The 26742-nt window shown below is 38.8% G+C and overlaps 1 protein-coding gene across 4 annotated transcripts; it reads right to left on the bottom strand.

The window, feature by feature from the left end:
• Window positions 1-7452: 7452 nt before the first annotated feature.
• Window positions 7453-26505, bottom strand: mboat1 (membrane bound O-acyltransferase domain containing 1). Of its 4 annotated transcripts, none has more exons than XM_061951180.1 (13): window positions 26228-26505; window positions 25507-25652; window positions 22445-22522; window positions 18525-18620; window positions 14480-14535; window positions 14339-14393; window positions 13283-13475; window positions 11407-11599; window positions 11236-11339; window positions 11080-11144; window positions 10880-11012; window positions 10644-10795; window positions 7453-8765 (listed from the first exon to the last, which is right to left on the bottom strand). In XM_061951180.1, exons 1-13 carry the CDS (start codon window positions 26315-26317, stop codon window positions 8594-8596), a joined length of 1533 nt encoding a protein of 510 aa, XP_061807164.1. In that variant the 5' UTR covers window positions 26318-26505; the 3' UTR covers window positions 7453-8593. The 4 variants fall into 4 exon arrangements, with proteins under 4 accessions (XP_061807164.1, XP_061807171.1, XP_061807179.1 ...); XM_061951187.1 differs by having other exon boundaries at window positions 7453-7671; XM_061951195.1 differs by lacking the exon at window positions 18525-18620.
• Window positions 26506-26742: the final 237 nt, after the last annotated feature.

Below are 26742 nucleotides of genomic sequence, written 5' to 3'. Positions count from 1 at the left end.
CATGAACAATCATATTACAGTATCTGTAAAGTATTAGCCCACATTTCATGAAGTGCTGCATGTATCATGACCAATATTTTAGTGACTCACTGAATGGACAGTGTTTTGAGTTGAGAACTCGGTCACAGAACCAATTAAACTCCCAAGTTGAGCTACTACTGTACATTATTGTACTTTTCATCTAATTGCACTTTTTGCTGACTCAAAAAGAACACAAGGATTCCAAAGTGGTTCTTAACCTGGGTTCGATGGAACCCTAGGGGTTCGGTGAGTCGGCCTCAGGGGTTCGGTGGAGGTCAAGCCACACCCGACTCATCGTGTACATAAAAACTTCTCCCTATCGCCATATTACGGATACGACAACAGCAGAAGTCAAACTGATTTGCAGGTGTGTCATTTGTTGTGCGTTCATGCACTGTGTTGGTTTTGTTCTTTGAACAAGGTGATGCTCATGCACGATTCATTTTGTGCACCAGTAAAAAATCATATAACTTTGTTTTGAATTTGAAAAAAAAAAACATTTTATTTTTCACTAAAGAAGAGTTCGGTGAATGCATATGAAACTGGTGGGGTTCAGTACCTCCAACAAGGTTAAGAACCACTGATCTAGACTGTAGGAACCCGGTAGTTGGGTTGTACCATAACCCTCGTGTCTATGTGCTACAAATATGTGAATAAATATAAATACTAGAATGTGTTGGCACAACTTTGTCTTCATTTTAGTGTTCTTCAACTTTCATCCTGAGTGAAAAAATATGTTTTGTTTTGTTTTAGCTTATTGTGTCATTTTGTTTTGTATCATTGCTTGTGGGCAGCACGGTGGAAAAGGGGTTAGTGCATCTGCCTCACAATACGAAGGTCCTGAGTAGTCTTGGGTTCAGTCCCGGGCTCGGGATCTTTCTGTGTGGAGTTTGCATGTTCTCCCCGTGACTGCGTGGGTTCCCTCCGGGTACTCCGGCTTCCTCCCACCTCCAAAGACATGCACCTGGGGATAAGTTGATTGGCAACACTAAAAAAATTGGCCCTAGTGTGTGAATGTGAGTTTGAATGTTGTCTGTCTATCTGTGTTGGCCCTGCGATGAGGTGGCGACTTGTCCAGGGTGTACCCCGCCTTCCGCCCGATTGTAGCTGAGATAGGCTCCAGTGCCCCCCGCGACCCCGAAGGGAATAAGCGGTAGAAAATGGATGGATGGATGGATCATTGCTTGTCATTAGATGGCACTGAGCTCTGGCTGCATCATAACATGCCACACACACACACACACACACACACACACACACACACACACACACACACACACACACACACACACACCAACAGAGAGATGGAAGAGCGGTGACATTAAGGAAGAAATACAGCAGGTATCCACTTTGAGACTGTGTCCACTGGGAGGAAACCTTCAGGGAGTCATGTGACATCAGGAACACACGCAAGTCACTCATGACTGTGTGCTGAAAATACAATATAATCAATCAATTTTATATACAGTATATATATATATATATATACAGTGTATATACATATGTACATATATACACATTCTCTCACAGTATATTTGATCCCATGTGTGTGCAAAATGTGTTATCCAAACAAAATACTCTCTATTCCCTTGCCGAAAATGTTTCATTTTTATTTTCTATCTCAAACTTTTTTTCACCAAGTACCCCCTCAGAAAACACCCGGCTCTCCAAGTACATCCATAATGACCAACATCAAAATACTGTAGCGTGGTAGGCCCAAGTATTCATTAAAAACAAGGCAGAGGTTTTATTTGACAAGTATATTTCATATTTTGGCCACTGTAACACTACACACAGTTTGAACAGTAACACTGTTTTGGCTATAGGACAATAAAGCACTGTAATTAAATATGGAATCAGATATTTGGTGTACCACTAGTTGTAGCCAGCATACGGTACCACTGTTCTATTGTCTTTAATCATTTTTATGTATTGAAAGTTTTGATTATGCACATCTGCATTTTATTTATTTTGATACAAAGCCCTTCGTTTTTAACAATGGTTTTATATATATATATATATATATATATATATATATATATATATATATATATATATATATATATATATATATATATATATATATATATATGGTATAAAGGTGTGGCATTACAAAAACACAGCCAACAATACACAAGAATATTGATACAGGATCCATTTCCATTCAAATAGTTTTTTAATGTTTTCTTCAACGCAGAATCCTTCAAATATTTTTTTTGACATTTAAATGTTGTCACAACTGGAGAAGTGTCGCAAGAGTTCCAGGGAAATGACTTTTAGTTTATTTTATTGTAAACAAATATTTGTCCTAGGGCTTGATCAGTCATGTTCATGAGGAGCTGAAAAAATGACAAGGAATATGTCATGTCTGTTGATCATGTTTTTGTTTGGCCATGTGCTGTTTGTTTTTTGGATTTTTTTAGTTCCTGGTTGTGCACACTTGCTTGTTTTGTTTCCATGACTACTCATTAGTTTCACCTGTCGGTATTATTTAAGCTTGCAGTTGCCAGGCAGTCTGTCTACCTCCTTGACACCCATGCTATCTGATATCCTTACCACTCATGCCATTGTCATGCTGCCATAGTTTTCATGCTGCTCGTTTCTTGCCACGTGAGTTTTGTGTATTCTTGTCACAGTAAGTGTTATTTGTTTCATGTTCATAGTTTTTGCCCAAGCGCTAGTTTTTGTTTCATTAGTCAAGTTTGTTCTCCGCCTTTGTGCGCGCCTTTAGTTTTGTACCTTTTGTTAGTGTTCAAATAAAATCATGTATTTATCTCCAAGCCATGTCCGATCCAACTTTACTTGCATCTCGGGAAAACAAACACTCCATAGTCCACGTCTTGACAGAATAATCACAAAAATAATCACAAAATGTAAACAATTCAAACATTTGTATTTGCTACTCATTAAAAATGGAATTTGACACATTCAGAAACAATGACAGACATACACTGCTAGCCAAGAATGTACAATAATTCTTCTCAACAAATGAGGAGAAATATAACCTTAGAGAAAAATGTAATGTAAAACATGTGTATGCACGTACAACACTTAAGACCTTTAGCATATCAGTATGTGGAATTAAATTATGGAATGGATTAAGTAAATAATTCAAACCATGTACTATTATATGATCCAATTTAAGAAACTATTCAAACTCAAAGTGTTTACAAAGTACAAAGAAGAAGAATCAAGATAAACATTCTGCATTTATTGATCATCTTATTTATCTTATTTATCTCATATGAGATACAACTTACTTAACTAATTATTATTTATTTATTTTGTAATGTTATTACTTATGGAGTATATGGTGAATAAATTGAAAACAGGAAGTGAACACAACTGTTAGCAATTGCTATGTAATGGAAATGGGGTAAGATTAAATAAACTCTGCTTCTTCCTTGTAAGATAGATGGATAGGTCTTTATTGTCATTGCACAAGTACAACAAAACTTTGTTTTCAGCACAAACCCGTTCAAGATTAGACAAACAAACAGTGTACAGGGTTACAGAACAGGAACGCTGATGGGTCGCCACGAGGAGCCCCGTAAAAGATGGGGAAAAAGGTAAAACGCTGAAAAGGATGAGTAAAAAAATACAATCTAGACTGGGCTCCTAAGGGGGCCAATCTGGAGTGGGAAAAAACCTCCATAGCAAAGCACATATACATATTACAACGTACATCTCGAGATATCCAGCAACAGAGGGAAGGGAGTGCGGGGTGATGGTGGTAGGCCGCAGCTCTCAGGCGCTGACCATCCTTTCATCACCCAATGGGATTTGCGTCAAGGGCATTGGGTTGGGGGGGCGGGGTTGGGGTGTGTGTGTGTGGCGTATATTTTTTTGGATGCATGTTTGTGTGTAAGCCTGCAGTGTGTCTCTGTTCCGCGGATTTGATCTTGTGCAGTCGCTACAAGAAGGGAGTTTGTTGTGTCTTCGCCGCTCTGTCCTTTGGGAGAGTCTCGAAGCCAGGGAAACTATCCAAGTTAGAATGTTTTGTATGCGAGTGAAAATAAAAATTTGCTTTTCACTCTAAATTGTCTATGACTGGTCCTCAAAAATTCCTGCGGGGCAGACGGTCCGATGTTATCCAAATCACAAGAGTGTCCACAGTTCTTCCCGTATCCTCCAATCATTTGTGGCAGTTTTGGGGTACTTTGAAGACTGCCAGCAACTTCCAATTTGTGGACAAACCAGAGCAACGCTTACTCCAATCAGCAGATGTCCTGTTGTCATAATTCCCAATAGGTAGATATCTTCACGTCCTCGACAGAAAAGGGTCGCCAGGCACACGGCACTCCTTCTTCTTCCAAGAGTCCGTCGTGTCTCCAGCAACAACCACTCCGTCACGACAAGCAGTTTTCCCCAAACCCAAGATCTTGTCAATTTCGTTGAGGCCAGTTAATTAGTTCAAATGTTTAGATTTGGAGAGCAGTGCAAAAAGAGGCAACAAGAAGGTTAAGACAAGACAAGACAAAGAAGCAAGCAGGAGAGATAAGGGACAGGAAAGGGGAGCGTCCACCCTCGATGAGTGCCAGTGAGAAAGTATAGCACTTTTCTACCTTCAAGGTACTCAAAGCGCTTTGACAATATTTCCAGATTCACCCATTCACAAACACAATCACACACTGATGGCAGGAGCTGCCATGCAAGGCACTAACCACGACCCATCAGGAGCAAGAGTGAAGTGTCTTGCTCAAGGACACAACAGACGTGACTTGGGCGGGGATTGAACCAGGAACCCTCTGGTTGCTCGCACCGCCGCTCTACCAACCGAGTCACGCCGTCCCGTCAAACAAAAACCCTTTTCAAACAGCTATGTGTTCATTTAGCTGCTGTGCAACAATTTTTTTAGATGATTTTCGAGATAAATGGAAGGTGGGACACCGGCCGGTAGTTTACCATGAGGTCAGGATCGAGGTTAGGTCTTTTGAGCAGAGAATGAATAACCGCTTTTTTGAACGCTAAGGGAAAGTGATACGTTTATAATATTTAGCACTGATGGTCCTAATATCACAAACAGCTCCTTGATAAGTTTCCCAGGAAGTGGGTCAAGTAAACATGTTGTTTGTTTTATCCCATTTACACGCCGTAATAATTCCTGTAATGTTATTTCATCAAAAAGAGAGAGACTATTTTGGAGGGCAATGTCCGTCGTATATACATTTGTATCTGTGTTAATAGAACCCAGTTGTAGCTGGGATGCATTGTCTTTAATCTTCTTTCTAATGACTTAAATTTTCTTATTAAATAAATTCATAAAGTCATCTGCCGAGTGGGTGGAGCTACTGGGAGGTGTCCCTTGTTGGGTTAGCAATGTTACTGTACTGAACAAATATTTAGGATCGTCTTTATTGAGGCGGAGGAGATTGGAGTAGTAATTAGCTTTAGCTAAGGTAAGCATGCGTTTATAAGTTATTAAACTTTCACTCCATACTTGATGGAAAACCTCAAGTTTAGTCGTACGCCATTTGTGTTCCAGCTTTCTACATGATAGTTTAAGAGCTCTAGTTTCTTCTGTAAACCAGGGGGTACGCCTTTTAGGGGCCTTGTTTAGCTTTAGCAGTGCTATACTATCAATGGTGTCGCGCAGGGCATCGTTAAAGTTGTTAGTGAGGTTATCGATAAAGCCCACATAATTTGGGAATGGTGCCATTACCGAAGGCAGTAGGCCAGCAAGAGTCATAGTTGTGACAGCATTAATGTTGCGGCTGTTAAAGCAGTGGTTAGTAGTAGCTTGTTGACTTCGAATTGTATAAGGTAATGATCGGACATTACTTTAGTGTACGGGAGTATTATAACTTTGGAGGTGGTGACACCCCGGACAAGCACTAGATCTATCGTATTACCGTTGCGATGCGTGGGTTCATTTATTATTTGTGTAAGACCACAGCTATCAATTATAGTCTGGAGCGCCACGGACGGAGGGTCTGACGGGGTAGTCATATGGATATTAAAGTAAAACTTTGATTGCACTGCTACTTGCTAACCTGCTTAAATGGTAAAATGAATAGAATATAAATAGAACATGAATGAATAGATAAGAATGATTATCAGGGACACGGGCGATGGAGCCTATCCCAGCTGCACTCGGGTGGAAGGCAGGGTACACCCTGGAGAAGTCGCCACCTCATCGCAGGAAGGCAGACAAACATTCACACTCGCATTCACACACTAAGGCCAATTTTATGTTGCCAATCAAGCTATTCCCAGGTGCACGTCTTTGGAGGTGGGATGAAGTCGGAGTACTCGGAGAGTATCCAGGCCCATCCATCCATCCATCCATCTTCTTCCGCTTATCCGAGGTCGGGTCGCGGGGGCAGCAGCTTAAGCAGGGAAGCCCAGACTTCCCTCTCCCCAGCCACTTCGTCCAGCTCCTCCCGGGGGATCCCGAGGCGTTCCCAGGCCAGCCGGGAGAGATAGTCTTCCCAGCGTGTCCTGGGTCTTCCCCGTGGCCTCCTACCGGTCGGACGTGCCCGAAACACCTTCCTAGGGAGGCGTTCGGGTGGCATCCTGACCAGATGCCCGAACCACCTCATCTGGCTCCTCTCGATGTGGAGGAGCAGCGGCTTTACTTTGAGCTCCCCCCGAATGACAGAGCTTCTCACCCTATCTCTAAGGGAGAGCCCCGCCACTCGGCGGAGGAAACTAATTTCGGCCGCTTGTACCCGTGATCTTGTCCTTTCGGTCATGACCCAAAGCTCATGACCATAGGTGAGGATGGGAACGTAGATCGATCGGTAAATCGAGAGCTTTGCCTTCCGGCTCAGCTCCTTCTTCACCACAACGGATCGATACAGCGTCCGCATTACTGAAGACGCCGCACCGATCCGCCTGTCGATCTCACGATCCACTCTTCCCCCACTCGTGTATCCAGGCAGAACATGCAAACCACACAATAGGACCCTGAGCCCGGGAATTTAACCCAAGACCTTCTCGCTGTGAGGTATGTGCGCTAGCCACTGTGTCACCGTGCTGCCAAATACAATACAATACACATGAATGAGTAATAATAATGGATAATATTCATAACATTTTTCTAGACACCCAATATCACAGAGAACTGAGAATCCATCATTCATTAACTCCATATGATGGTGGTAAGCTATTAAGACTTTATCCCAATTTATATAAATATTAAGATATGGTATATATTATGTGTCTGTTGTTTACTTAAATAAAACTTGGTGAAAATATTTCAGTGTGTATGAGCACATTCAACAATACAGTGATAATAATAACCGTGATATAAAGTTTTTATATTGTTACGTCCATAAACATAATGGCGGAGTGGTCTCTAAAAAAATAAAATACAGGAAGTGTTTCAGCAAATCAAATGCTACCGAAAAAAGTTCATTGTGAACCATAGGAACATTCATTTGACTGCATGATTAGCATCATCAAGTCAGAAATACAACTTTCACAAGGTAAAAAGAAGACAACCTTTATTGAATTCTGTCTAAAAACATACATTAGTATTAAACATTGTGTGACTCGCCGACATTGTCATTTTTCGCTTCATTTCGGTTATTTACAAAAAGCAGCAACACTTGAATATATGCCAGGGTGGCCACAGACGAGGGTATAATGGCCTTAAAACTTGGGACAAGAGGTGGTATTTCCTTACACGAAGACATCTGTGCAAAACTGGAACAAAACAAACTTGTCAAAAATACACATTGGACCTTCAAAATGTCCAAACAATACATTCTCTCACACTTTGGATTTGATAGCCAAAATTTAAACACTAGTTCTGGGAGACAAACTTATTCTTTGTGCCATGTGTATTGTTAACAAACACAAATATAACACCATGAAATCATGCAATACCTAAAGCACGTGCACCTTTCTAAAGTGAAGGAAAGGTTTGAAAACTATTAATTTGTGAAGTGCTCTTGGTGTGTAAACTCTTTGTGTCAAATTAAACTAAAAAAAGCTGATGAATAAATGATCCTGTTGGTGTGCAATAGAACAACGTGACAAATTCAGTTAGTACTGTGTGAACCATCAAACATATTCCTATTTACAGTACAGTGGCACAAATAAGGTGTGGACATTCAGATCCACTTACATAGCAAGTTGTCAATTACTTTGACAAAATTAAGATGTCTTCAAATGTGTAATTGTTGCTTTACATGTGCCTGTATGAACAGTGACAAGATCTCAGGCGCACACACACATGCGGTCCGTAGGGGGAGTTTGCAACCGTGGGTACAGTGACTCCCTCCCTCAGCCACACACACAAACACGCACACAATGGGGACGTTTTTGTGCCATCAGTGCCACAAAGAGCAAGTGTGCATGGGCATAATTAGTCTATAATGTCGTGTGTTGTAGTATTGGAGTCTTGTGTGTGATTCTTCACACTCCCACTGTGCTTGCCTGAATCCTTCCCAGAGACAGAGAGCCTCCTGTCTAGTCCACACTCAATGAAGGTGAGGTATGTCATCATGTCGTACACTCTAAGAGCCGCATTGTTCTTTAAAAAAATTTAAAAAATAAACTCACTGTCCCTTTTTCCTTGGAGCGTTTTACGGAATTGTTCATTTCTCTCAGAGAAGGTGAGTCTTTAGTTGGTTTGGTCATTGTTGTTACAGTGAAGATGAAGACAGTGGGGGAGGCACGAGGCCGACAGGGAGTCTGTGCTTTTTGTGCTGGCTTTTGGAGCATTGCTTTTGTGTTTGGGGCGCAGGGCAATAGCAGCCACCAAGCTGATGATGTGCACATGACAGTACATGGACCTGCAAGACAGCAGGATGTGTCAGCGTACAGTGTCAATCAATCAATCAATGTTTATTTATACAGCCCTAAATCACAAGTGTCTCAAAGGGCTGCACAAGCCACGACGGCATCCTCAGTTCAGAGCCCACAAAAGGGCAAGGAAAAACTCACAACCCAGTGGGATGTCAATGTGAATGACTATGAGAAACCTTGGAGAGGACCGCAGATGTGGGTGACCCCCTCCCCCTCTAGGGGAGAACGGATGCAATGGACGTCGAGTGGGTCTAGCATAATATTGTGAAAGTCCAGTCCATAGTGAATCGAACATAATAGTATGAGTCCAGTCCATAGTGGGGCCAGCAGGAGACCATCCCGAGCGGAGTGTGGCAATAATGACTGCTGATTTAACATGTAATAACTCAAGAGTGTCCAAAGTGCTGCCCACGGCACATTCTAAAAATACTACTTTAAAAAAAATAGATAAATTGTACTCGTTCTGAAAAATATCAAAATGGCCCCCACATCTTCTGATTTTTCAGTGGAAAAGGTTTGGACAGCCCTTAATAACTAGACTCGTCATTTCGGACTTATAAATGTTGCAACAATGTTGGCAAGTCATGTTAAACCATACTAAAGCGTCAAATCATGGGGTTTATGCCTTTTGGCCGTGATTTTGCACGCAGTTTTGGATGTCTCTGAATAATGCGTGTTCAGTCTGGCTAAGCTGTGAAGGCACAGCAAGGTGAACATACTTATTTGGACATTAAGTAGCGCTATCATCCAGAGAAGGAGTTTGAGGAAACACAAGAAAAGGTGGGATAAAGTGTTTATCTAATAGTGGCATGTGCATAACAACATCAAGGTTGACCACGCAGGAGTGCAGATGAGCGGACCCCATGTCCATTGTTGTGTTCCACCGAGCTGATGTGGGAGATTTTATAAGGACTGAAGACACTTTAACTTAAATCCAGATTATTTCACATAGTTGGACTTTCACTTCATTATGTATAGCTGTTGTTTTGTCAGCTGCTGCAGTACGTTGCAGGCATCTGCATATTTTCTGATACCCAAGGTGCGACATGCAATGACATTTTTCATGTAGCTCTGTATTGATGATGTCGTTGTGGCTTGTGCAGCCCTTTGAGACACTTGTGATTTAGGGCTATATAAATAAACATTGATTGATAAACATTGATTGATTGATCTGAAAGTGTGCAGGTGCACCTGCAGTATTTGTTTATTTTCGACAGTGTCTGATAAAAAAACACAGTGATGACAATTTCAAGAAATATATTTAAACAGTTTACATTTTCAGAAAATAAATTATACTTTTGGAGAGGGTGGAGCGTGGTTTCATTTATAATCTGGGAATGCCTCCACAGTCGAACATCTTGCAGACACTCGGTTATAAAAGTGAGGAAGTGTGTTGATAAACATGCAGGTTAGAGACAACACTGCTGTTGACTTGTTAAGGTCAGAATAAAGGTAAAAAAATGTGCATCTATGGGGACAGTACAATGATAATGCACTTATAATGAGATCACAAAACAATAGCACCATTCATACAAACACTGCTCAGAGCCAACCGCAATACCCAAAAGTAAGGTTTGCAACATAGTTTCGAAGTTGTAATATTAAGATCAGTTCCTTTTATAACATCTTTTTGCACTTTCAGCACAAATAATCATAATTAAATGCTACTAAAACCACACTATTTACTACTATTTATCATAACGCAAGTTTTACGTACATATCTTTTTTAATTATGTAAAATCCACATAAATCTGAACCAGAAAACATGTGTGCACACTGTGCCAAAAGATGGTGTGGCTCTCACACCTATCATGCACTCCCCTGTCATGTGTGAGGCCAGATGATTCATAGTGGAAAAAAAGTACCTGTAATAAATCATGGTGGGTTCTACAGCCAGCAGTAGAAAAGGCATGACAGTGTAGCAGATGGCCAGCTGGGTAGCAGCCCATGTCAAAATGTCGTAACCCAACTTTAAACCTCGAGAGCCCAGGAAGAAGTGACGGAAGGACCTGCGTGCCTTGTGGATAAAGAAAAAAAATGTTTGTTTAAGTCATTTAAAAAATATTAATTTAGTGTATTTGTGTCAATTGCCTGAACTCACAGCTCGTGCAGCCAGTGTGACAGGGATGGCAGTGATGAAGGTGAAATAGTATCCTGGGTAGACGCCGTGCCACAGGGCAGATAAGATGAAGGTCAAGGCTAACCGATGGTGCGGTGCTCGGTCGTAGCACACCCTGATGAGCGTTGAACGTGAGTATGCTGTCAATAATGTTATAAATTAAGTAAAATGAAGTTGTTTACGTTTTAAGCCAATTCCCTGTTTGTATGTTCCAGTTGTCTATGAACGTCTTGAAGCTGGTTGCCGTCTGAAGAAGACAATCATTAAAATAGTAGAATGACGATATTAAGTTATGAAATATTCATTGCCACCAAGTATCTAAAAGACATTTTGGCTACCTCAATCCCCATGATGTTCAGGTTACTGATGAGGTTCCAGGAATATTTTCCATTCTCATCCATCCCTAAGAAACCATAACCGGCAGCGTTGTGGACGGCATCAGCTGATGGGATAGAAGAAAGATAAATGTTGAGCTCATGTTATATCATGCTGAGGACCAGGTTGCTTACCTAGCGTCCAGGCAAAGTAGAATTTGGGCCTTGCAGCTTGAATGGAAAAGAAAGCGTATGTGAGCCGACTGACAAAGGGGGCGTGGTCGATAAAGTCAGGGTGAACGTTGTGCATTATCGGCAAGGACCGCGTGACGATGAGGAAGAAGAGCATGCAGCCGCAGCACACCAGCAGCTTTTCACAGACAGCATTCTGTTGAGATGATTGACACACACACAGTATAGTCACTGACCACTGGACCATCCCAACTATTTCGAACCCAGGTGTCCAACAGGGGCCTGTCACATCTTTTATATAGCCTGCAAAAAGCTGTAAATAATAAAGCACTTTCTGGCTAAATATATTTGTTATTTCAATTTTGACAGAAAAATGTATTGCGTTAAATGGTATAGTTTCTACACTTAAATATTATTTGATCATGCAAAAATCTCTTCAAAGCTTCATTTTGTTATCAAAAATAAATACATAAATATCTGCTTGTCACCTTGACTTATGAATTCAAAATAAGTTATCCATTAATCTGTTGGTAAAAAATATAATAACCAAAAACAGCTGTATATGCAAATTGTGTAACAAGGCTATTATAAGTATACATCTATATACATTCACTGTTACAAGTGGCCCTCTGAGGGCAGCTATAATTGCAATGTGGCCCTAAATAGAAACACGTTTGACAGCACTATTTTAGAACAAAGCAAAGACAATGTCAAAAATACTGTAATATGAAAAAAAATACAAAAATAAAACTTGTGTAACGAGGCTGTTATATGTTTATATTCATATATATTCGCTATTACAAGTGGCCCTCTGAGGGCAGTCATAATTGCAAGGAGGCCCTCAATAAATACTGTATTGTGAAATAATTAAACAATACTAGAAAAAAAATTTAAATTTCAACTTAACAAAAACATATGAACTCGATATAGAAAAAAAAGGAAATGGTAAACTCGGGACATAAAATGGCTGCACTGATGGCAGAAAAAAAATTATTAAGCATACGGCAAAACAATGGAGGCACAGGTGGTTTCATCAAATTATGTTTTGTGGTTATGAACGTGCCCCCATAAATTAATTAAAAATTAAATGTTGGGTCTGTAAACACTAGATTACTCATGAGACCCTGTTAAAGGGAGCGCAAAGGACGAATACAGTATGTGTGGTGCACACATGGCACAAAAATGCAGTTTGGGTCGAACGCTGCTTATTAGGTAACTTTTTGGGCTTCGTTATAAAACTCAAGCATGAGGCAGTCTCTTCCTGGGGCAGCACGCCGAAAAAAAGGAAATTGAAAGCAAAATTTAAATTAGACAACATAATATGCTCTTTGTTTATACGTGTTGCTGTGTGTGAATGTGTTTTTAACTTGTTATGAGTCATTTCTGTTTTTACTGTAGACACAGACAATAAAGCTATATTCTATTCTTAGTGGAAGAGGATAAAACAACATTGCATCCCAAACCCTGAATGTCTTGATGGACAAATATGGTATCTGTGAGTGTATAAAAGAATATGTTGCTACTATGAAATGGACAGTGAAAACTAAGCAATCTAAAGGCCTTAATATTGAGATTTCCTCCTTTCAATAATCCCGTCTCTGCCTTCCTTGTAACCACAGGGATTAAAAAGGTGTTGGGTTGTTTTTTTAATTACCGTTTAATAAATTATTCTATTTCATCTTTTTAATTCTGTAATATTTATATCCTTCATGTGTTCTGTGTACAGTGGGAACCTTTCACATCAATGGGATGTACTAAAAATGCCAGATTTGTTGGCCCTGCATAAAAACTATGCCAAAATGTTTTGTTATCATTTATTGTTTTCTACTATATACTCTTGTTTGTAGATTTGTGATGACTACAGAAAACAGAACTTTACCAAAGGTGACGGGTCTGGAACTTTATGGTAGCCATTCTTGCCATTACAAGTGCCGTAGTGTCGTCTGAGCCTGCCGCTGATGTGTTTGCCCTCGATGAAGTCGATGTAGTCCTTGTAATTACTACACGGACCCACCAGCACACTTAGGAAGTTCAGATTGTAACTCAGGTATTCAATTAAAGAAGGTCTAACACTGCAAAGAGACACATACAAAATATAACAATGTGAGCCATGGGTACAATATAAGGTATGTAATGTAATGATAGAGATGCAATTTTTAACCAAAAAAGGTGTTAATGTTCCATAAAAGTACACATTTGACAATAAAACAAACATGTTGAAACATGACTGATGTTGATGAACATAGTGCTGAGCTAGGTAGCCAGCACTTTGATTTGATGGTACCCAAACTGTTTTTTATTTTTTTTATTTAGTAATAATAAAGTCAAGACTGCAGGATTCCTGTGATATACTTTGGAACATATTGCCATCTATTCTCATGCAATCTTTCCCATGCAAAAAGATGCTTTTTACAGTACATGAACAAGCTATTCACCATGGCTGTATCTCCTTGTCCTTGTGCTTCAAAACTAAAGGGAAAAAGAGAATGATTCATTCTTGAACATATTCAATCACTCAGAAGCATCCATCTGCAGACAAAATACCCTGGTTCTAAAACAAAGCTTGAGTAGTGTGAAAAACATCAACTAAAAACTTCATTTGTGACTCACCATTTACATTGAGATTACTGTAATTTTTCTGATTTTGTCTGTAAATGTTTATACCTGCAATAAGAAAGTAGTGACAAAAACCTGAGAACGTTGTGGCAAGCATGCTAAAGGATTGTTTCGAACATTCCACTGGCAAACAACTTAATGGTGAGCACTTTATGAACAACCTCTCTCTAATTCCATAATTACACTTGTAGGAATGTGTTGGTTTGCATTTTGACTAGACTGGTAATTAAACTAGTGTGAGTAAACAGGCATGGTTCTTCAATGCCCTCTAAACACAATCATGTACCATTATTAGAATGCTAAATGTATCTGGACTTACTTTATAGACAGTAGCTTATGTTCTGAGGGGAGTTCTTTGGCTTTCTTACACATACCTGAAAGAAGACTCTTTATTTACATCCCACAAACTCCAATTCACTTTTGAGAGGAACTTTTAGCTACAGTCAGTGTGTGTTCTTACCATCATGGAGCTGAAAGGCTAGGGTAGTAATCTTCTGAGTCACTATCATCAGTGGGCTAAGCAGAAAAGACAGTTTTGTTCAATTCAATAGCATGTCTTCACAATTAAGTATACAGTATCTATTTAATGTTACACAATTTGAGACCTACCACTACACTAACTGTGTACAGTTCACAATAAAGTAATTTTATGAATCAAAAGTCCATCCATTTTCTACCGCTTGTCCCTTTTGGGGTCATTAAGACTAATACAAAAGTCTACATGTATTAACAGTAAGAGGATCTAAGCAGTCAAACAGCATGTAATTTACAACATTAATGTCAACAGAGAAGACACCACAACAGGGTGGCCTTTTTTATCACCAAGTAATATCAAGCCATGAAAGCCGCACACAGTTTACATTTCAATAAAAAGTCGTCATATATAGAGACTACTGAGTGTACTTGTGTGTTACATTGTGTGCACAGACGGGCCAGCTGAGAGGCAGGCAGTGCCAGCACAAACAGAGTTAGTAGTCAGCCTTAGACATTGACGTTGAGTGTCACCATAAAACCAATCATCATCGGGACGCAAAAACAAAAAACGTATAATCAAATGATAAATGATACTAACTTCCCCTGTAATAGTGTAGAAGTATGTGTAGAAGTGCCCTGTATAGTAACGAGTTCCACACGTTCACATGATTTATTGTATGTGAATCACCATGTTAACGGTCACTCTTTCCTTGCAAATGCTGACCGACAGGTCTGGCAGCTCATCCTCAAAATCATGTGGAGTGATGGGAGGCTGCCAGCATATTCAACCCAATTGAAACTTTGCAAAGAACATGCTGACTAGCAAAGTCAACCTCCAACCTGCTCTCACTGAATGCCTTTTCCTCCACTCTTGTTGGGTAAAACTCATGCTAGAACCTCTGACTAACAGTATGAGTTAGGGTTAGGTTCCATGCTTTCAGCTGCATAATATAGGATTCATACGGTCTTCCACTGAGTACCGCATTCTAGGGTTGTCCCGGTACCAAAATGTATTTCGATACTTTTCCATATAAATGGACCACAAAAAATGGCATTATTGGCTTTATTTTAACAAAAAATCTTACAGTACATTAAACATATGTTTCTTATTGCAATCGAAGAACAATTTTGTGTACTGAAGCATGTTTAGCTATTCGTTGTCCTGCAGAGATGATACTTGTAAAAAAACATACTTTATTCGTCGCCATGGAGGCAAGGATTAGTGATTTAGAAGTAGCTAAAACACTGCCGACTGCGGATGGATGTTCGCTGCTAGCTAGCTAGCCATGACTTAAAGCACCTCTTCCTGAGGGCATTACAGTGTTATAGCTTCACCTTTATAGTCAGTATTTAGGCCAAAATGTGTCTGTTCTCCCTTTTCTGTCTACACACCGTGTCTGCTTGTATGTACTCCGTAATTGTGCTCTGCCGAACACGCTCCTCTGCTCGTAAACCCAGAAATGTCATTGACTGATTGATTGATTGAGAAGTTTATTGACATCTTAAAGAATTTAATCCATGTAATGCTTTAAAAAGGCAAATGGATGACACAAAAAGCCAAAAGGCTTGTTTCCATTGTGGACCATTAATTATTCATCACATTTGATACATTCAGTAATAAAAGATATATAACCTGTAACATGTATATAAAAAAATACGTTAAAAAATTGATAAATTATGTACATATACACAGTATACATGTCAGGTGATTTGAAAAACAATATATACAAACAATGGGGGGGTAGAAGGGGGGATATATACACTATGTACATGACACTATGTACATGACTATGCACATGTTGACTCCAAGAGTGTGCAAAACAGAATGAGAAAATATATGTACACTATAACCACATATAAACCTGCTTGATGCTTCGAAGAGTTGCTGAGGATCAATTTTGGTTCATATCAGGTAGAGGTTGAGCTGAGCCTGGATTTTATGGCAGTTTTAAAATTTAGTAGGGAAGTTCGAATTTTAAGGTCTGTTGGTAGTGCATTCAACTGTGTGGTGGCAAAATAGTAGAATGCATTTTTTCTCATGAGTCTTGAATTTGGGGGTGACAAGGTCTGAGGAACTCCCTCTCGTGTAGTACCTGTGAGCATCACTTACTCTGGTGAAATAGTTCGACAGGTACCTGTGATGTGACGTCATGTTAAAAAAAAACATCAAAAGGATTATAACAATATATAGATTTTTTTTAAAGAAAACAACAGCCGGCAAGTCAGCTTTGTGTTATTAGTAGAAGTGCATGATAAATATTGCACAAATAATTATCGGATTAATATAAGGAATTATGACGTTTTAACGATAAACGTGATGACAATAAAAAATATCTCTGATAACCAATTTATAAAAGAAAGGTTCCAGAGAGGCGAGATTACCCTGATTGTGTCACAGTAAAATCAAGCTGTCCTCTACTCATGCTCGCCTGTCGAAAACTTCCACTGAGCTCATTGTAAACAAACATGGCGACGATTGAGTGGGACTTCTTCACCGCTTAAGAGGAAGACATTTCACCTGGTATTTGCACCAAAGATTTTTCAAACAGTTCGCAAGGAGAGAAAAATACATTGCACATCAACACATCAAACCTTATCGGCAATCTATAAGGTGTCATATTATTAACCTTTTTTTTTTTTTTTTAACATTTAAAACCCTTACTTGTGGTTACATAACATGTAATTTTGATTATTTGGTCAACATTTTGCATAGATTATGTTTTGCAGACCATCTTGAAGCTGCTTTCTGACCATTTCTTCAGGATGCGCCGTTTTGTGGGCAGCCTTATTTACGTGGCTGCACTTTGACTGAGTCTTCTCCCCATTATCCATGTTGTACTTTTTAGCGCTTCCATAACAAGTCTACTGAGGGATATGCATTCGAACTATACACTACTTTGTATTAGAAATGGCAACAGCGGAGGATGCATCTGCATGTACGAACCCGTCTGCCTCACAACAAGAGGATAGAGAAAAAGAAGGAATTTATTGACTACTACAGCGTCAGACTACAATAGAGGACTCGCGCAAAGCACTTCAAGCAAATTTCTACCATATTGGAAATATCCGCTAATGTCACAATTTGGAAAAAAGTCACTAATGTAGGACAAATTCCAAATGGCTAATTTGGAGGAAGTATGAAGGAAGGCAAGATTGTTTTATAAATATCTTCGCCATGCCTCCATAGTTTGATTTCAAATTTTCGGGACTCATGCAGATCTCAAATACACAAAAACAGGTACCAAAAGGTAAGAAAAGTTAGTTTTACATAATTGGTCCCCTTTCAACGCCAGCATCGCTACGACAATGTTTTAAAAGCCGACAAAGACGCCTTCTGCTAAAGAAACTTCCCCAAAACCAGCCGCAAAGAAAGGTGTGCACAAATTTACTAGTTATGAATGAGGTAATTGACTATCGGTACCGTTCTTGAGCAGCAGAAAGTTATTTGCATCAGTATCGGCTTATAAAAAATTAATCGTGCATCCTTAAATTTTATATTCAACAATTTTTTCTTGTTACTTTACACCTCTTTTCTCCCACCTTTGTGTTTTTTTTACGTTTTAGAATGATACAGCGGGCCGTATAAGGCCCCCGGGACACACTTTGGACAACCCTGCTGTATTGTATCTACTATAGAATGTCTCATTTATTTAATGATGAGCAACAACACAGGAGTGATTTGTCCATCCTCTGAGAGATGAAGCTCCCTACTGTATTACTTGTTTTTCTCTCTGCGATGCGCACATTCAAGAGATTAGTTTACTTACATCAGTTTAATGAAAAAAATAGGAATAAGTAGCTTTGTTTTCAAATACAACAGTTGCCAGGAGGCAAAACGAACTCCACCTGCATGGACAGTATCACATACACAATGCGTCACTTTTATTAAGCGGCCTTGTATTTACCAAAGGCAGCGGCAATGGTGACTGCGCAGGTAGAGCGCATTGCAGAAAAGTTAACGGATAACACGTGAACTGCTCTCAAAGTGAAATGCCTAGCAGGCTCTCAGAGTAAAGGTGTGGTTTTCTCACCCGGAGAAGTCAGTGGACAGTATTCCGTAGTTAAATATGAAGACTCTTCCCACTTGGCACGCGGCCAGGTATCCCAATGCCGTCACCATGGAATACCTTGGAAGGAAAGGGAAGGAAAGTTTCGAGTAACATCAGCTGAGAATAATTTGTCTATTTACTGTGACATTGAGGTCAACCTGAGCAAGACAAACTAGAACATACTCTCACAAGAATTTACTTTAAAATGGGATGAAAAGATGAGTACCAAACACTGTACAAACACGGCCATCCATCATGCTGCAAGGAAAAAATGTTTGAGGTCAACAAGCATCTTGTGGGTTATGTTCAACCTTTTAACTTCAAGTGTATTACGCCATCATTTCAAACCAATTCATGCTTTTATTTTTCTATTGGTGGATTTAGTTTTTCATTAATTGTCCTTAATCATACAAAACATTTTAATGTAGTACCTCGGTTTTCATACTCACCACTTTTCGTAAGATTCGGTTTTAGACAAAGACAAAAATCAAATCTTTGCCTCTGTTTTTGTATACAATCTCGGTTATGTTAGGGTTGTGCATCATTTAAATTTTGACGATTCCAGTTCCGATATCAGTTACTCATTTTGATTCCGGTTTCCAATGATTCTCAATTCCGATCCTTTTTAAAAAGGCAGTGTAAAAAATTAACTATGAATTTCTCACTGGGCTATTTTTACCAGTGTATTTGTTTTTTCAGTCCTTTGAACTTGAAAATATATGTTATGAAGTTTATTTCAACAGAAGTACACTTTCACAGAAATTTTACTTTATTTTTAAAAACCTCATAATAAAACATTTGCACATATCCTGTTGTTTATGTGTTAGTGATAGGGTTGTTCCGATCAGGGTTTTATGCGTTCTGATACCGATCATCCATAAGTGACATCAGCCGATACTGATCACATGTATTAACTATACAATTGTTTATAACTAAACAACAATAACTAAATAAAAGCAAAAAGTACTATCTATCGCTCATTGAAATCATTAGTTTTTTTTACCCTCAAAGGCCTTATTCCCTGAGTTTGAAAACATTGGCAAAAACGACAACAAAAAAAGGTTTTGAAGAAAAAATATATAAATCTAATAACTCTTGTTATCCATCATATCCTGATAATATCCTTGGTATCAACACGAGCAGTCACTGACAGAAGACGGATCGATTCATATATCGGTAAACAGCAACAGAGGAGCCCAACAGTTGTTATATTATCCTCTCTCGAGACAGTGACTGTCAAACTGTGGTACATGTACCACTAGTGGAATGCGGGCTTTATGTAGTGGTACGCCAAAGTAGGGTTGTACGGTATATCGGTACTAATACAGTACAGCGGTACTAATGAATTAAAAACGGTACTATACAGCTTCTAAAAAATTCTGATTTTTTTTCTGGAAATGATGGTGCGCTGCCGTAACGTCGTGACATTGCTGGCAAAACAAGCATGGGAGCATGTTAGGCAACACACACTTACAAGCGGGAACAGAATGGAGACAGAAAAGGGAGAATGAAACTAATGAAAAAGTTGAAGCTATGAACAATGAAGCGCCGCTCTACAAGACGTTCTTCAAAACATAAATAGCTAGTTAGCGGCTAACGTTCATCCGCAGTTGGCAATGTTTTAGCTACTTCTAAATCACTAATACTCGCCTCCATGGCAACAAACAAAGTACATTTCTTACAAGTACAAATAAAAGAAATACAAGCAGCAGAATAAATAAAAAGATAAAATACATTTAAAAAAAAATCTAAAATAGTAAAACCCTCCACAATATTCAGTTACTGTTCAAACTGTGTGTAATGCTACACTGGCCAAAAATAGTGAATATACTTGTTAAATAAAACCTCTGCCTCTGTATTTCAATGTCGGTCATTATGGTGGTACTTGGAGAGCCAAGTGTTTTCTGAGGGGGTATTTGGTGAAAAAAGTTTGAGAAGCACTGATCTATTCTCTTTTTAAGCTACTTATTTATTGTGTTGTTATTAGCTGCTTACTTTCTGCTAACACAGTTCCATATAGACTATTTTAAATGTTTGATAAGCACTTCTTTCTTGTGTTGTTTCAAGCAAGTTCAGCAGCTAGCTTAGTGATTAGTTTGCTTACTCCTGCTTCTCTTCCTCTGTGTGCAACATGTTTAGCCTTATAGTCCAGTTTATTTTCTGCAATACAGGATTACTGACTTAGAGGTGTGGTGCCACACGGTGTATATAGATATACAGTTAGCTCCTTCGCCGCTTCTGTGTCAGCTAAATCTTCCTGTCGGTGGACTGAGCATCAAAAATAGGAATCGATGGTTAAAAATTTGGACAGGAGAATCCAGTAAACGGTAAGACCTGGTTCCCATCATAATTACTCTTTGTAAGTAACCCCCATAATACAATCCTGTGTCTATTCTTGTCGTGATCACTGTTTAAACACCCACTGTTTACTTTTCTGCAAGCTAATACAACATCTAAAGTGGAAGAATTTATGATGTTGCTTAGTTCTGCTTTCTCTACACACTGAAATGTGACACAAACGTTGATACATTGTACATTTGTGCATACAAATGAGATTAGCCTTGACAAAATGGAAGAATTGAAAATGACTATGATGTACTGAGCGAACTGCAGCTGTAACGGCTGTGTTTGTGTTGTGTTTTCTTTCTAAACATTGTACACTGATGCTGTATCTTGTTGCAGCTAACTATGATGTATGGAAGGGCTACACAAAAAACAATCTGGTCAAGGTGAAATGAACAAATACTAATGCAGTGACTCATAAAATCTCAATATGACAAGTTTATTCCATCCATCCATCCATCCATTTTCTACCACTTGTCCCAAAATGTCAAATGTTGGCTTTCTACAAAAAAAGTCACATTCTACAAAAGTACTCATTTAGACTAAACAGTGAATTAATCTTGGATTATCAGTGCACATTAGGCCTGGGCAAAGACATGTTTGAACTGGGAAACAGTTTACACACCTCCACGTGTGTTACTGAACAATACAGAACAATCTCAACAATCTATGCGCACTCCTCTGTTCAGAAAATTGTCATAACAAACTAGAGCTGGCTTGTTTGGTCTTATTCAGTAAATGTTAATAAGTGTGTACACTACTACTCCTATTATCTTTGAACACCTAAAAATTAGGTATATTGATACATAAAGGTAAAGTTATAAAAAATCCTTTATTGTCCTAAATACTTGTGGACCCAAGTTCATGTCAATACACAAACATACCTCAGACTGGTCTGTCAAGCTCCCTTTGACCTGACATGTTTTACATGGTGTGTATGCTATTAAACAAGAGCAACAATGCATCACATTGGAATGTGCGTAACAAAAAAATAAACTGCACATCATGAACGAATACCCCAGAAAGATGACCAATGGCTGTGCTTGGCAGACAAGTTTTACTTGAAAACCTGAGAAGAATGTCGTCATTGTCATGTTTTCTGCTTTTGCATTATCAGTCTCTGTCATCGTGTTGCTAGGCAGATAGGCCAGTTTGGTCGAGAGACCTTGCTCGTTTAAAACAAAAGAACTCTATCTACCTAAAAGCATGATTGCCTGACTTGAGAATTTCAGCTGCACATTGCTGTAACTCTTGATACATTCCACTTTAAAACATATAGGGTATATTTTTGGATACAACATAATCTAAACCTGCTCAGTCCTAACAGTTCGTTCTAATATTTGTCAACTTTATTTAGCTTGTTATAATGCAACAAGCTGCAACATACTTTGATGTGTTGAGTCTTTTTTGCAGCTCTGGAGCTTTATTACATAATATTTGTAAGGCCAGACATTTTTGATAGAGATTTTTTTATTCAAAACCTCAACAATGCATCTAATGAGTGAACTGGTCAATGAGTACATGCAATTTGAATGGAATGCACAAACAAAAATGTTTACCTGTGTACATTGCTGAGGTCAGCCTGGCTAACGATCAAGTAGTTTGCCAGCACTACTGCCAGGATGTGAGTGGAATACCTATAGAAGAGGGCAGAAGTATACAATGGACCAACAGTGTGAGTCAATTAAGCTGCTTCCTTAATCACAGGGAAGTGAGATCATATGAAATAGCGCACATCTTACTCTTCTCTCTCCCCCTTTAAACCTCATACAGTGGAACTTCGATTTATGAACCCCTCATTATAAGAACTTTTCGTTTTACAAACCACAGACTAGGGCTGCATGATTTTGAGACAAAACTAATTGTGTTTTTTCTCTACAAAATTGTGACGATGATTCGATTTGCGAGTTTTACATTGTATACATAAAAATGCATAAAACTGCAAATAACGAGTGAAGGTAGACATGCTACTTTTAGACTGTCAATCAACATATTCTTGTTTCAAGGTGCCAGACAGAACAGTATGCAATCATTTTCATTAAAACATATTTGTCTTTATGCAGACAGACTCTTAGCTTTTGTCTACTACATGCTCTTAAACTGAAGAAATAACCGATAAAAACTATACAGTGATTATAATGTAATATAATCATAATGTATAATAATATTGCGAGTAACAATTTACAAGGATATAAACTTGTATTTCTCATTACTGTAGAATTGTTCACCATTGTACTGTTATTGAAAGGTAAATACCTTTTTTTTTTTATCCTAAATAAACAAACAAATAAATAAATTGTACTCTCATCTCTGAATGCAAAAATGTAACTTAAATAAATATTGAACTATAACTATATCGGGTTGTCCTTTTTTTGTTGCCATCACATGATCACAGCATCCTCGCTCGTTTGTCCATAGGGAGGCAATGTCTGCTCTCCGCCCACCAAGACTAAGGTGCTGAAGGCGATGCAGCAAGTAGACCTCTTACTCCCTGTTTGAACCGGGAGACTAAGGAAACAAACACACACGGACATAGCAGTTTATCTATGCCGACCAAGTATTTCAACTTCATTTTCATTTATTGATCGATTGATTGACTTATTGACTATCGGCTCAGGCCTAGTCACCATCAAACCTTTTTCCAAGGTGCAAGTAATGCTTGTTGTTAGCTGACTACCTTCACTGTAGCACACACAAACTTGCTGTTTCTTTTAACACTTTTGATTGGCCAGGAGGCAAATTACATGAGGCTCAACAATTCTGATTGGCAAACATGTCTGTCACTCATATGCCGGGGACGCCAGAGAAAAAAACTGCTTCAGTCGGTTATTTATCGCACTAATTAAAACCTGGGTGTCGATTCAATGTCAATTATTCATGCAGCCCTACCACAGACCGAATAAAAATATGTTTTATTGAACAAACATTTGTCTCAGTGTACTAACATGCCATTGTGTGCCTGCAGCGCAGGCATTTTGTAACCTAACTCTCGCCAGATCCTTGTAGTTCGCTGAGCTCCACACAAGGATCTGGGCTCGAAGGCAATACAAACTCCTTCAAGATAGCAAAAAATAATGACCCAATTGGGATCGCCGGACGGGAGTTCATAGATGTGACGTAGCGCCAAAGCGACTCTTTGATTCAAACAACAATGGCAGCACGCAGCGAGAAGTCGTGTGCTGACATATTTTCTTTGCACAAACGACAGTTTGTTTCAGTAAAAGTTCTCAAACTTTTCGCTCTGTCGTTATCCAATACGACTGTTCTGTTTTGGATTTCCCAGCACCGCTCTCATCAGCGTCACGGGTTGATTTCGATGTGAGTGGTTGAAGTAGCACATCATTCAAGAGAACGGACAAGTGGTTTATCCAATCACATACAGTGATTTTTTTACAAGGCCCCGCCTTCTGAAATACATCTCCTATTGAGAAGTCCCAGATCCTTGTGTGGAGCTCAGCGAACTACAAGGATCTGGCGAGAGTCAGGTTAGGCATTTTGTGCCTGGCAGCACATCCATTGTGGGTGGGCTGATCGCGCTCTGCGCTTATTCAGTCAGTACATTAGTGCTCTTGTTAGCTACTGTGGTAACCGCTACTTTGTGTGCTTTAAGGTGTTGTTTTAGCCCTTTTACAGCATTTTTCAAGTTTTGCTATCTCAATTTGAGAATAACAAGAGCAATGTACAAGCGATGTGTGGTTTGAAACATTCAGAAAGTATCTACAGCGTTGTTGACACTGCCTTCCTCTTCCCCCTTTCTTCAGCTGTACAGCAAGAAGATCAATCAACAAGGTAAAGTGGATTTTATTTTGTACAATCACTGCCGCAACCTTGTTCTTACAGTTAAGGAGATTTGTGATTTCAAATTGTGAGTGCACCACATGGCTAGTGACAGTGTGTGCGTATAGGCAAGGCGACAAATTAAGACAATTCAGCTAATTGTTTTTGCTTTGGATTTTTTATCAAATAAAACATATCGATTTTACAATTAATCGCGATTCTTAATCGATTAAAAAAACGAAAATCGATTCAAAACATTTTTTTAAATTCTATTATTTGTTTATCTGTTCTTTCCAGCCACTAAGGCAAATCATATTTTTGATGTAGATGCCCACATCGCCTGGACAGATTTACTTAAGAAAATAGGAATACTTTTCTTGCCTTATTTGTATCTGACTTTAGTAAATGTTTGAGTATATATATATTTTTTTAAACAAAACCAGCTTTCTTTTAAGTAATATAGAAATGTGTTAGAGCTGTTAATCTATTTTATAGAGGAATATAGTTAATCATAGAACTGGCACCCAATCCTATTGAATCGAATCGTTACCACCAAGAATCAAATCGAATTGTGTGGTACCCAAATATTCATAGCCTTATTCATTATACATTACTGTATATCGCTTTATATTGTGTCCAAAGTGTACAACCTTTTATTAAAAGATGGATTTTTGTCGAGGATCGAACCTATTATTTTTCTTTACTTTGTTTCTTATGAAGAAATGTGTTTCAATAAACTTTTCAAGAACCAATTATGGTATCAAAAACCAAATAAGCTTATAAATTGGGGTTCCACTGTACTAATTTATTGCTTTACTCTGTGAACTTAAAGGTCATACTGTACCATCCAAAGCAGAATATGAGGAAGATGATGCCAAGTAGAGTGGCCACAGTGTGTCTCACTAGGGGATTGCTATGATGAGGACTGAGGTAAAGACGAAACCAAAAGGCAGCACACAGAGCAAACAGCTGACATGCCAAAAAGTTCACCTGTGAGAAAAAGGCACATTTTTAATGGAGGGTTATTGGAGTTAAGTGTCAAAATATTGCTAAAAAAAACATACTGATTCTCAAATGGTGCATTGTGACAATGTTTTTTTCTTGTAGTTTCACATCTATTGTGAAAGGTAGAGGAGAATCCTCTACTTAAACCCATCAACTCAGCTAATAAAAACAGTTTTACATACATTAACCCATCATATAATTATATAAATTGTAAGTTCCTTCGAACAGAACAAGATGTATCAATTAGGAACTGTAATACGACCTTATTCATATTTGTTCAGACAACCTGCAGTGTCACTTTAAGGAGCTTATTAGACAGAATGTTTGTTTTTAACATCAGCGTAGTACGACCGGGTGGGGGTTAGTGATTAATCATCCCATAATTTATGTGAGAGTTAGACAGGGAACACCTGCCCCAAACTGAGGTACAAAACGAGCCTTTTCTAGAAATTACGATCAACAGGAACGCTTGGTCAAGCAGTGTACTCTCCCGTTGATGATAAGCGACCTGGCGTGTGTTAAACCTGGTTGGTGACATACTAATTTGATCATGGTCTTACCTGGTCAAGAGGAAATCCCAAGTATTCACTGACAGGCAGCAGCCATTGAAAACCTGTGGTTTTAAACACAACGTCCGCGCGCTGGCCCATCCTAAAATACTCTGTGACTCCTCGTCTTTTCTTTCCTTTTTAACGAGACATTTACTATTTTCTGTGACTAAAACACATTGCTTCCCCAAAAGAAGGTCCTGTGACAAGTCAAACCAGTCCACGGTTTTGGGAAAGCGCAAGTAAAATCACTCTTAGTAACCTCCTCCCACTACGAGTTCGACGGCTGAATGAATGAAGGATGAGCACAGCCTCCGGAAATATCTTCCAAAATAAAACGCAAACCGGAAGTTTATTATTGTTTCTATTTCACAGCATTTGCTGTCACAAGATGGATAAGAAAATACAAATAACTTGCTGGGATTTTTTTTGAGGAATTCAAAAAGTTGATGAATTTTGGTGGTAAAAAAAAAGAGTAAAAAATGTTCTTTTATACATACAAAATATATAATGTAGTATACATTTAT

Source organism: Nerophis lumbriciformis, linkage group LG04 (genome assembly GCF_033978685.3).
Source record: "Nerophis lumbriciformis linkage group LG04, RoL_Nlum_v2.1, whole genome shotgun sequence".
Taxonomy (NCBI): domain Eukaryota; kingdom Metazoa; phylum Chordata; class Actinopteri; order Syngnathiformes; family Syngnathidae; genus Nerophis; species Nerophis lumbriciformis.
This window is presented reverse-complemented; position numbering and strand designations above follow the sequence as displayed.